This window comes from Phoenix dactylifera, chromosome 9 (assembly GCF_009389715.1).
Source record: "Phoenix dactylifera cultivar Barhee BC4 chromosome 9, palm_55x_up_171113_PBpolish2nd_filt_p, whole genome shotgun sequence".
NCBI classification, from domain to species: Eukaryota; Viridiplantae; Streptophyta; class Magnoliopsida; order Arecales; family Arecaceae; genus Phoenix; species Phoenix dactylifera.
Genome location: NC_052400.1, coordinates 7,182,325 through 7,194,720, shown reverse-complemented (window position 1 = coordinate 7,194,720; position 12,396 = coordinate 7,182,325). Strand labels below are relative to the sequence as shown.

Here is a 12,396-nt window from a genome sequence, read left to right as displayed (position 1 = left end):
CTTTGACGGTAGTATGTCCTCTAGTGGAGACAAAGTTGGAGCTGTTTTTGTGATCAGGAACCATGACTCCATGGTGATTGCTGCGGAAGACGATGCACTTTTGAGGTATCAGCTTTTCGGGTGGAGCTCAGGGTATCGTGGGAGGAAATCTTCTATGCGAGACGGATGTTACTGGCTGGGAGTATAATTCTCGAGGGAGGCTCAGCCATGATGATCAAGTGGATACGAAAAAAGGGGCAGATGAGTATAGACCTTTCATGCCATGTATATATACACTGGGATAAATAGGACAGCCAACTGAATTTTTTTTTTTTTTTTTGTCTAACAGTTTGAAAAGATTTTATGGACCTGCGATGCATCTACTCTTCTACCGAGCCGGCGCAGCTAGTGCGAAAGAAAAAAAGAAAAAGGAAAAAAACCCGTCGCAAACGGGGACCGACCCTTTCTCTAAAACGAGCCGGGACTGCGAGCGGCTTTGCCTCTTAACCCCTCAAATATGAACCCCCGGCAAAGCTCTGACTTCCCGACCATCTCCTTCTCTTCTCCGACTCCATTTTCTCGATGGGAGACGGAGCGAAGGGCACCATCGCCTCCCTCGATTCCCTCTTCTCCCCCGAGGAGGTCCAGAAGGCAGCGCTGCGTGTCGAGGACGCCATTGCCGACCGCCGGAAGGAGCTCGACCGCCTCCGTGGCTTCATCTCCGACAACTCCGCCCTCATCCACCTCGTCCGCAAGCTCCCTGACGAGCTCTCCCATGACATCATGGAAGGCTCCTCTTTTCTTTCCTCTTTTCGATCTCTTTTCCTTTCCAATCTATCGATTTCATCGTCACAACCTCCAATTTGAGATCTTTTTGGTGATTGAATCCCTCGGCAGGTCCCATTTGGGAGCGCGGCCTTCTTCCCTGGCCGTTTGATTCATACGAATGAATTCCTGGTATTTTTTTAGTTTTCTTTTCTTCAGTTCTATTCAAGAATCGATTCTTTTTTTTTGGTCTGTATTTATTTTTAATATTTGGTGTGAATTGTTTGTGGCATCTTAGGTGCTATTAGGGGAGGGGTATTATGCGGACAGAACAGCGAAGCAGACGATTGAGATACTGCAGAGGAGGGGAAAGGCTTTGGAAGCTCAGGTTGAGTTTTTGAAGGCGATGATGTCGGATCTCGAAGCGGAGTCTAAGTTCTTCAATTCAACGGCTACCGAGGCTGCTGTAAGTCTTGCGGTTTATGAAGTTTTTTTGGAAAGGAAACAGTCCTGTCGTTTTGCTTGTGATTCTTTTACATTTGGAAAAAACGAATATTTTGTATGTTTGTGCCATTTGGTTTTGGTTGAGAATATGAAGCATTGGTACATATTCATCCACTCGACCCATTCTTCTCTCATTAGATTTTTTTTTTTTTTTTTTTGAGTAGAATCGTAGTTTAATTTCGTATGCTTGAAAATTCATTCATTTCCTCTCAAACAGGAAGGTCTTGTAGAAATAAGGGAGGAATACATTGAAGATGCTCCAAAAGATGTGTCTGAATCTGGTAGATATTGTAAGCCTCAATTGCTCATTTGTTTCTTCTCTCGCCATCTGTATTAGCTTATGTGCAATGCACTTGTTTTAGCAATCATCTAGAAATGTTTAGTTTGCATGTGTTAAAAGTACTGTTAGTTGTAGTGTCTATTCCACAATTTCGTATATTGTGTGTACATGCTTTAATAATAGGGTATGACTTGTGATAAATTTCTAGTTGCGGCTGTCATTAACCATGTGTTAGAAGTATTGTTGTGTTTGTGTACTGTCAGATAATTGGAATATTTTATCTTGACCTTTACTAAACCTTTGAAGGTGTCTTACATGGATATGACCATTTGCGTCGAGGTTTCCTTTATTCATTATCTATAGGCATTCCTGAAACTCCTTGTTATTCTTTTGTTCCACTCGCTAGATCCCGCAACTTTTCATTTAGTATCTGTCAAACAGTTCATTGTAGGTATGGAATCTTCAATCTTTTCATAATCTCTCTAAGGGGCTCAAATTTAAAGTTTGACTTTCAGCTGATGTCAGCAACTAGAATCAAGCTTTCCTTTTCCATGTGATAAGATAGTGTCTTGAAATAGGTCTCTTGAGATGTTTGTTTTTTCAGTTAATTAGAGATTCTAAGATTAGTATTATGTGAGTTATTTGGACCTATTCATCTTAACCAAGTCACTGTTCAAAAGCTTTTATCCGTCTTAAGGGCATTTTGTTCTTCCTACATTCCTAATGCCTTTATCCCAGATTATATGAACCCAAATTGGGACAAATTTGGTCCTTTTTGTTGTGCAACTGCAGCTCCCCTTTTACATTGGCACTCTTTCTTAACCTTTTTGTCTATTTTCTTCTATCTATTTTGAGTGTTTAAGTCTTCAATTATGTTGATCCTATGAGTTTTGAATTTTGGTTTCGTGCGTGCTTTTCTTTTCATCATTTTCATTTTGCTCCTTCCCTCTTTGTTGTATTCTGTTTGCATTTCCATTGAAAATTTGGCTTCATTTTTCCATTGAAAATTTGGTTTCGTTGTCATTGTTATAGCAAATTTCGAGTATGAACCATGCTCCAAGAGAGGTAAGGGTGACACATATGATCAGGATTAGGCAAAATAGAGTTCATGTGGGTGCAATATTTAGACTTGAAGCATGTTGTGCCAGCTAGCATGTGGCCTTAAAGATCAACTTTCAAGCAGACAAATATATGCTGAGGCAACATGCAAAGCATCCACTTATAAGAAAATAAAGAATCAATTTTATTTGTTGTAACTGCTCAATAGGTTGACAAGCCCAGTATGTGCCTGCTTTCTGAGCCACCTGTGGCTTGCTGTTAGTGATCGTGTGACTTTCCCAGTTAGATCAAAATGAAGTGGAAGTTCACAAGCTAGGATAATGTAACCAGCAATTATCAACTCTTTTCGAACCAGGTGTGGGAAGAATGTTGTATTAGAAAAGAGGGGAACACAAAATTAAAGCTGGTAGGATCTTAGGATGCTAGGTCTGATATAAGGGCTTGCCAGAATTTCATGTTTTGACCTCAGTTTTTTTTTCTTTTGCTAAAGTTTGACCACAATTGTTCATAAAGATGAACTCAAAAGGTAATATTCTTACGGAAAATAAGTAATGGATGAATGTTCTGATCTAGCATTAAAGATTCATTTTTGCAATCAAAAACAAAAATCAGGTGCTGGTTGGGATTTTCTAGAGTAAATCTGATACTCATATGACATGAAAGAGCTATAGGAATAAAGGTATATCTATGATTAAGATCTATTAGAAAAAGAGCAGGTTATGACTATACAAAGAAGGGCACTGGGAAGAGCTACTACACACACTTTGGGGCCTATTGCACATAGGTTTTGAAGGTCTAATGCCTCTTACGGGATCAGAACAAAATAACAAGGATATGTTCTGTAGATTACCAATCTTCATTGATCAACTGTCTTAAGTCTATCACACAAACAGTACCCTCATTTATAACAGCAAGAAACCCTACCACCCCCACCCCCTCCCATCAAGCTGTCAAATAAGATCTGTGATCGTTTGCTGTCAGCCCTTTATTCAGCATAACTCAATAGAAACTAAAGATAACTAGAAAGAAAAGGTAAATACTGCAGATTGACAACAAAGGTAATAGTAAATATAAGAGGAGTCTCTAAGTTGCAGCCCTCCTATGTATCAGGGCATGAACTTGAATCTCGATCAATATACATGGTAGTTGCTTCTTGCTAAAGTATGAACACATATATCCTCAGTTATTGATCTAATAATGGAAGACTGAAGATGAGGCACAGCTTCACATGAATGAGCTGGCCTTGAATTGGCTCAAACTAGTGACAAAGATGCATTAACAGATCACAATGTTGTTAAAATTATTGATTTAATGGTGCTTTTCCTTGTCAAAATAGTTTATTTTATATCTTTCTTCATTGCCAAGCATAAAGTTATGGCTAAACTAGTTTGTTGTCACGCAATCTGATATTCAATACTTGGCTGTGCTAGCCTGGGCCACACTACAAGCTCTGGGAGAGGTTCATATCCATCCAGATGTTCATTGGATATGGTATGGACAGACATGTAGCTTCACCAGCTAAATGTTGCAATAAGTCTGTCTATATTCTTTTTGATACTTGAAGTGAAAGTGGAGGCCAAATGAAACCAGGTGTCTTGAAAGTTGGTTGTAAGGCAAGAAAAAGCAATAATTTTTTGGTTGTAATTATCACGATGACTCTGCAACTTGTGTCTAAAGATATGGAAGTGCAAAGTGACAGACCAACTTGGCATGCTATTGCACTCAACCAATTGAACATACATACCAGATAGATAAAAATATTCTGCATCCGAAAGGCAATGTGAATCTTAGAAGGTAGATTTTAAGAAAGAAGAGGGTTAATGGCTCAAAAAGACAATGTTGAGCATTACTGTGTGAAAAACCTGTACACACTGAAAGAGATTATGTAACAGTTCAAGGACCACGGGTTGAAGGTAATTTGTTGAAGAAATAACTAGAAAACAAGAAATATTACGCCGAAAAAGGATACACAACTTCAAAATAAGAGACATGATGGTCTGAAAAGACCCTAAATAGTTTGAAAACTAAGTCTCCATGCATAGCATAAATAAAAGAGTCATAATAGTTGAATTCAAAGCACTAGTCAAATCAGTACAAGAACAAGGGAAAGTTAGTAGGAACAATTAACTTTAAAAGTTCTTAAAAATAGAATGAGAGAAAAGAGGAGCCATAGGATGTTTAATTTGATGTTTCAAGCAAACCAAGTAGAAATAAATTCCTGACATTCTAGAGACATGGATGCATTTTGCTGGCTATTAGCAATATTACTTCACTCTAATTAGAGCTCAAAGTGCATTTGGAGGCAGGAGGTAGGGAAGGATCATAATTCATAACAGATCTTACACAGTAGATTACAGTCAATGTTGACAACTGATGATCGGGAAAACTAAAGAAGATAGTTTAATTGTTATTTGTTGTCCACAAGAAATTTTTCTCAAGTTAATATCATCCAACATATAGGAGGGGTGGCAATTCGGGTGCGTTCGGGTTAGATAGAGTCGGGTTGGACTCGGGTTGGGTAAAAAATTTGTTAACCCGCACCCAAAGTGTCTATTAAACAGGTCAAAAATTTGGATCTAAACCTGACTTGCTTATTAAATAGATAACCTGACCCGACCTGCATAACCTGTTTATTAAGCAGCTCAAATCTGGTTAAATAGGTCAAGTGGGTTTTTAATAGATTAAATCAATTTAAACGGGTTAAACAGGTTAAGTGGGTTCGGTTAAACGAGACAGAAATGGGTTAAGCTGGTTTTAAATGGGTTAAATGGGTCGGTCATGACCCGACCCAATTATTAAATGGGTCAAAATAGGTTAAACGAGTGAAACCCAAACCCGCCTAACGCAGGTCGTTTGTGGGTGGGGTTGACGAGTCAGGTCAAAAATTTTCACTTCTAATTTAAGTTGTAAATCAAAGTTATTATTAAGGTGTTGAACAGGAAAACCATGTCAGTATTGGAATTGAGAAACCTTTTTGGCAATTTTTATAGCTTAACTCGATGCAGTAAAAATTAAACAAGGTTAGCTAGCAAAGGTAATGTTGTGCATTATCAGATTAAGTGGTGGAAATTGGCAGCTGATGATCCAAGGTCCTAGGTCATATTTCCAATCTTTGTAACTAATCTGAAATAAAGTTCTCATACTCTCTGGCCATGTAACTTGATAAGCATATTGCAGTAATTTGGTAGTTTATTTTGAGGTGCTCACCAAGCTTTTGTGATTATACTAAGATATGGTTCTTTTTTCTATTATATGTGAATATAGTACATGACCAACTAATGTGTGTGTATGCACATGACAACAGTACAGACTAGGTATCTCCATCAGTCTGTAATAAGTTGGTCAAGTGAAAAACTTTGAATTAGTGACTCCACAAAATTTTATTCAGGACATGAAAAAAAAATGAGAAGGAAACTTTATCTGTATAGAGATGTCTAAAAGATGTGAAGGAAGTTTTAAGTTAAGTTAGTATGTGCATATGGTTAGTTATGAATGGTCTGCATATGCAAGGGATAATTCTGAGTTCTTGCTCTGTTGGATTCCGGGCATATCAGTTTCAAATCCTCTGGACTCTTCCAAAGAAGACAATTCAGGAAAGCCTGATGAAGACGAGGTGCATGCTCGAATTATGGCAAAGCTAGATGAACTTGAAAAGGAAGAAATTGAAGATGGAAGTGCATCTGGCAGTGATGAAGATGCTGAGGATAGTTTTCAGAGTAATGTTAATGATGACAAAAATGAAGCTTCAAAGGTAAGGTTTGATTGCCTGAATTGAAGACATGCTTTTGTGATTGATCAGTCCAGAATCTTGTGTGTTGTGATTGAGTTGGTTTCCATGTATGATGACATAAAAAATAAGTCATCGAACACAATACAAAAGTTTAGAGGTCAGGAAATGCCCAATTCTACTGCTTGGCTCTCATTGATGACTTCTATTTTGTCCCAAATTTTTCATTGCATTAACTTATTATGTGTATGTTTTTGAATTCAGATTGCAGATTTAAGCATGCAATTTTCTACCAAAGGTTAGTTCAACAGTATCCTGCATACCCTACATTACTTGTCTTACAATCTGTTTATATTGGTGGGAGTTGAACGCAATTTATTAACTATTCATTTTTGTCATATGAGTCATGTTATGTTCAGCATTCTGAAATTTGCATATCATCATATCAAACTTATATGTAAACAGATTGAACATAATGATATGTAGTGATTGCTTATCATGATATTTTGCTTTTTCTTTTAAGTTTATAATCTGTACAAGGTAATTTGAAGTATTGAAAGAAGTTTTTCTGATTGCTGTATTATATAGTCCCCAGGACTAGGTTTTGATGTATGAAGTGATACCATGGTGCTGGTTGATGGGGAAGAAAAAGTAGCACTGGTGGATGTTGATTCAATCTAGGTTAATCAGAAGGTTTCAGTTGATTGTAGTGCCTCGCTTTGCTGGTCACAAGGGCCCAATGGACAGCAGAATTGTGCAAATGGCTGGTTATGTAGTAGTGAAGGGCTCGGAAGGGGGAAGAGGTAGATGAACAGGGTTAGAAGAAGATGATAGAAAGAGGAGATGAGAGTAGAGAGAGAAGTAATAAACAAGCTTTAGAATAATCATTTATCTAGCCTGTCCTCTTTATGCCAGAGAAGTAGATCACCTATATTTCTAAGGGCTCCTAAAATGGTCATCTCTCTTGAATCTATCCCAAATCTCACTTAAAAAGAAAAAAGGAAAGTAAAAAATTCTAGCAGTGCAGGTATCAAAGTAACATTTTCCTTTGTTTTATTGGGAAATATGGTGAGCATCACCATCCTGACTTAAACTCAGGACTTCCCAAAGAGAAGAGTGTTGCTGACCAGCTGAGATAATTTTTTCAGTTGGCTAAAGCGACATAATGTTAACATTAAATTTTCTTCTTGAAACTTCTTGACTGGTTTCTGTCATGTTCTTCTTTCAGCTGGTTCCTTTCAGTGTGACAAAGAACAGCCTGACAGTATGCAGAAGTCTCCGTTGCCACCTGAGCGAAAGGAAAATCTTCACAAAGCTTCTATCCCGAAGCTGGAGGCAAGTGTTTATATTGATTCGTGGATTTTTATTGAATTGTATTTGACTTTTTTTTTTGGTAACAATGGCATTTGACCTTTTGAGTACATATGACAGGCCAGCACAGATGGCTGGCATGAATGTAGGAAGAACTTGTGTTGCGCTGGATGATCTCCATGATTGCGTGGAAATTTTTAAATTTATTGAAGCAATAGGAGTCTATGATTTTCTTCTTAACATGCTTATATGTATTGTGTGCCAGTTCTGGTTTCTGCTTTTATTGAGATCTGTATCTTCATCAGTGATCTCTTCTGGTCAAATCCGGCAACTGATGCAGGAGCTATTTTGCAGGATTCTTCTGAAAATTCTGCAAGCCAAACTTCTAAGATTGGTTCAAGTAGTCACAGGGTGTGTCTCCTGTCCCTTCTATGCCTTAAATTCTTCCACTCATGTTGAGGATTTAAATCTCATTACGAGTATACCGACTGCCATGTGCAGGCATTTACAGGCTCTATTGTTGAACATAGTCATGGACTCGCACCCGTCCAGTCAGCCAAAAGCCCCACCCCAGAACAGGTACACTGACAACTGCACAATATTTTTCTTGTGTGTATTCTCCACTTCTTTTGCAGTAACAAAATCAGGGACCCCTACAATGAGGTGTTACATGTATTCCCTGGACCATGGTTGCACTCTGGTTCCTCTTACCACTTTGAACTATTAGTGACAAAAATTTATTATTCCTTTCATGAAGTTTTCTTCTTGCTATTCCTCCGCTACAAATTCTAGCAGCTAAATTCCAGCACAGCTTGTCCAGTACAACAGAACTGGTCTAGCCTCTGATCTTTGCAAAGGAATTACACCTAATTAACTGAAACCTAGGTGCCCTGGATGGCTACTTCAAATCCTCATGAAACTAATGTTGTTTTGCAGGCTTCTGGGTCATATCCGTCCAAGCCTGTCTCCAGGTTCAAGATGCAGAAAGGCATCCGCTGATACTGGACAGATACTGGTAAATTATCTGCAATAAAGTGCACTTTTCTTTCCCTTTCTGGATGTCTATGCAAGTTCTCAAGGGGGAACAAAAGAATGTGAATCATCCTTCTATAGAAGGACAGTTCTATCTGCACTTCTTTCCTGGGCTGCGAGTTAATGCTCTAAGATCTTTTTCCTGTTACAGTGCTGGAACCAAGCATCCTGCATGCTGATGCCGAAGTCTTCTATCACCTGCACATAGTGGGGGAATTGGAGAAAACGTGGTTTTCAAATCCACAGCATGTCAACTTCAGTCAAAAGAAGGCCACGTATGCTCATTGATGAAAACCTGGGAATTTGACAGAAATGTTTCTATTTGCCCTTATCTTTGGGGAAAGAGATTGTGGTTGAAGACTATATTTAGTTGGCTGAGTCTGAGTAAAATATTCTAATGGAAGTTGGGATTGGTGATCTTGCGGAGATCTGCTCTGAAAACATTATGTGCAAACTGATTGTCACCTATACGAAATAGCCTATGAAATCTTAATCCCGCTTCAGGTAGGAATCAGATCAGTCGAACCATCTCGTGGCTTTTCTCCACAACTTTAGCATCCGTCTCAGCTTGAACGAAAAGGTTCATGGAGTGCCTAGCTAAAGCACTCAACTGATTCTGGAGAACGGTATAATTTCAGTTTTTGGGTTAAATATCAATTCCATTTATAATTGTTTTTTCGTCATTTCTTTATTTTTTGATATATAGTTCCATTTATGATCCGTTGGTAGAAATCTTGTTTACCTCTGTTGTATGTGACATGGCTTTCGGCCTGCTTGGTTTGGTGTAAGTGGGCTGCTTAGAAGCCCAGATCACAGCAGTTTATTCGGCTCTTGGCTAGAGCCGGTTCCCACTTTTTCTTCTGAAATTGGGCCATTAGGTATTCAGGTGAGATTCTCTTCGGACCAATCAAATAAGGACGTGTTTGGTTTGCCACTAGAATCTAAATTAGAATAAATCAGAATAGGGATCGGAATGGCTATATTTTTCAACATATTTAGTTCATGACTGGAATCAGAATCGAAATGAAATTTGGATGTTAAGGAAGAGTAGATATTTGGTTTTGGAGGATTGGAGCATCCCCTAATCTTTTTGGAATCAAAATAGGTATCAGAATCTCTCCATACCAAATGCCTGTAATTGGACTCATTTATTCATGTTCCCATTTTAGAGTCTAATGTCCTCTAACGAAACATGCCCTAATTGGGGTGGGTACTCTTGAGTCTTGGCCCAAATTGAATTTGAATGCCTCGGGCAGCCGAACAGACTTTTTGTCATGCCACAGAATTTTTGGTAACATCAAATAGAGGTCACCAAGTTCCATGTAAGATCAATCTCTCTCTAAATGCAGCAATGCATGAATCATCTTCTAAGATTTTATCACAGTGTACTAGGTATTCAGTTCATTCTGCATTGGAGACGTGTTATACTCATTCACTTGCCTTTTATCTAATGCAGCATGAGAGCGGTCAAAATCTTTTTGCATGCCAAATAGAAACTTGTAATCATCCAGGGGAGATATGAACTGCTTTGAGAATAAGCAGGACATGCCCTTTTTTCTTGAACAAGAAACTCAACCTCTTCCACATTTATCACATATTTTATGTGGAGTTTCTAAAAGATAACTAAATTAACCTCCTTGCAACCAACCTGCCAGTTCAAGCCATTTTTGATAGATTTGAAAAAAAAAAGGTAAAAAAGATGATATAAAAATTAGTAGGAGCACAATCCTGCTGAAGGTAAGATTTTGAACGATCTTGTGATGCTGCTTCTTTGTAGTGCATTGTCTTGACATTTTCCCCCCTTTTGAGTGATACTCAGGATTTGAATCCTAGACATCTCTAATAGTTGTTCGTGATTAAAACTATCAAGCAGTGAGCTGTTTTTGAGCAACTCAAGTTGGACTCAAATTTAGACTGCTTGACTTGAAAACGAGTCAAGCTAGTATTAGGTTTGGCAAGCTCATGCTTGAGCTGACTCATTTATATAAACATAGCCACAACCATCTGGTTTTTCCTAACTATTTGGAATTGGTTTGATAGGTCTTCATTCTCCAAGTAATTTTATTTAAATTGAAATAAACAATTAATATATTTATATTATTGTAGCTATTATTAATAAATAAGAGCTTATTTCATATCATAGTTGTTAAAGACCAATACAAGTTACATGTATACATTTCAACTACAGACTCCATTTTTTTTCAAAGAGAAGCTATAATATTGAGATATTATGGTGAATAGTAGCTTGAAGTATATACACGAAAGCCTAGAGAGGCCTCTTGATCTTATTGGATCTTTTAAATAAGCTATTTGAGAATAGCTTGAGTTTGATTCAAAATTAAATGATTTATGTCAGGGTTGAGTTGGTTACAAAAAGAGGAAAGTTTGAGCTAGCTAGGCAACTTTCTTTAGCTTGACTTGTTTATAACTGCCCGTAAAATAGAGTATTGCCTAGAGTTAATCTACTCATATGGCCAATAATTGCTTACCACCTCAGCAATCCCGCCACCTCAACCATTCTCTCATATTCATTTTCCTCAACCTTCCAAACCCTCCTCTCTCTCTCTCTCTCTCTCTCTCTCTCTCTCTCTCTCTCTCTCTCCCCCCGCCTCCCTTTTCCTTTGTATTATCAGCGGTCCTCTTCCCTGGAGCAGGGTCAGAGGTTGGTGCGGGAGAAAGATGGAGGTGAGGGAAGCAAAGGGAAGTTGCCGAATCAACTCTTTGGAATCGGAGGCCTGATTGAGAAATGCCTGATTCACTTTCAAAAAAGAGGTCTTTCTTTCTGGTTATAAAATCTTCAAATAAAGAACGGATACACCTAATACATTGAAACTCATTGCTTATAGATAGTTTCGATGGAGGTCAAGGGAGGCGCGAGGGTGGGGGAGGGAGTGCCAGTTGGGGAGGCCGAGGGTGAGGATGGCATGGAGATCGGAGAAGAAGGCGAAGCCAAACTCGACCTTAAGGCAGGTGCACTCGGCATCGGCGAGGCCCAGATGGACATGCATGGTGGAGGCCTTAAGGTGGGAGATGAGGGCCTCCAGATTATTGCTGTTTTTTGGATGGTCAAACATCTCCCACAAGATTATTGCCATTTTCCCAGAAAGAGAGGATATTTTTAGACTATAAAGTAGTGGCATTATTAGAAGAGACTTCCTCTCTATGTCCTTTAGGCCGTGACCGTTGGAGGAGGATGGTGAAGACCATGAGCTTACCATAAGAACCTCCTACTCCATTCATGGGTCTTACTTGCCGGCTTGGGACAAGGCAATCCACTCAAGGCCAACCAAAATATTATTACATGAACTAGATCCAGCAGACTAGTCCAATAGCCACTTGCCATAGCATCCTTCCTTGTATTTAAACAATTCAATATCAAAATAGAGGTGAGAATTTATCCTGTTAACTATAGTACGCATGCCTTGGGATATGGACTGGTTCAAATCCATCTAATAATTTCTTCTAAGAATGAAGGAATATACAATGACTTTGCTATAAATCTTCAAAGTTCTTCCAATCTCACAAGTCCTTGTTAATTGGAATCTCGGCCATTCTGACTCACAATCTTGATTGTTGTAGGAACATTGTTTTCAATTCTACGTTAGAAAACTCTCTTTTTCTTTTTTGAAACATTGTCCAGAGCTATTTACCAAAAAAAAAAACTTGCCCAGAGCTTTTACATGAAATACAGCATGGCCTTTTTCTATTCAACTTCTTCTAATGTTTGGTTACCACCAAA

At 38.5% G+C, this 12,396-nt stretch overlaps 1 protein-coding gene across 3 annotated transcripts; it reads left to right on the top strand.

The window, feature by feature from the left end:
• The first annotated feature begins 450 nt into the window (after window positions 1-450).
• LOC103724261 (unconventional prefoldin RPB5 interactor) lies at window positions 451-9,326 on the top strand. 3 transcript variants are annotated; one of them, XM_008815465.4, is made up of 11 exons: window positions 451-765; window positions 877-936; window positions 1,043-1,210; window positions 1,466-1,529; window positions 6,142-6,338; window positions 6,579-6,612; window positions 7,543-7,649; window positions 7,980-8,036; window positions 8,127-8,204; window positions 8,562-8,640; window positions 8,809-9,326. In XM_008815465.4, the coding sequence occupies exons 1-10, from the start codon at window positions 562-564 to the stop codon at window positions 8,622-8,624; spliced, it is 1,032 nt and encodes a 343-aa protein (XP_008813687.1). In that variant the 5' UTR covers window positions 451-561; the 3' UTR covers window positions 8,625-8,640; window positions 8,809-9,326. The 3 variants fall into 3 exon arrangements, with proteins under 3 accessions (XP_008813687.1, XP_026656230.1, XP_008813686.1); XM_026800429.2 differs by having other exon boundaries at window positions 1,466-1,538; window positions 6,133-6,338; XM_008815464.4 differs by having other exon boundaries at window positions 454-765; window positions 1,466-1,538.
• The last annotated feature ends 3,070 nt before the right edge of the window (window positions 9,327-12,396 follow it).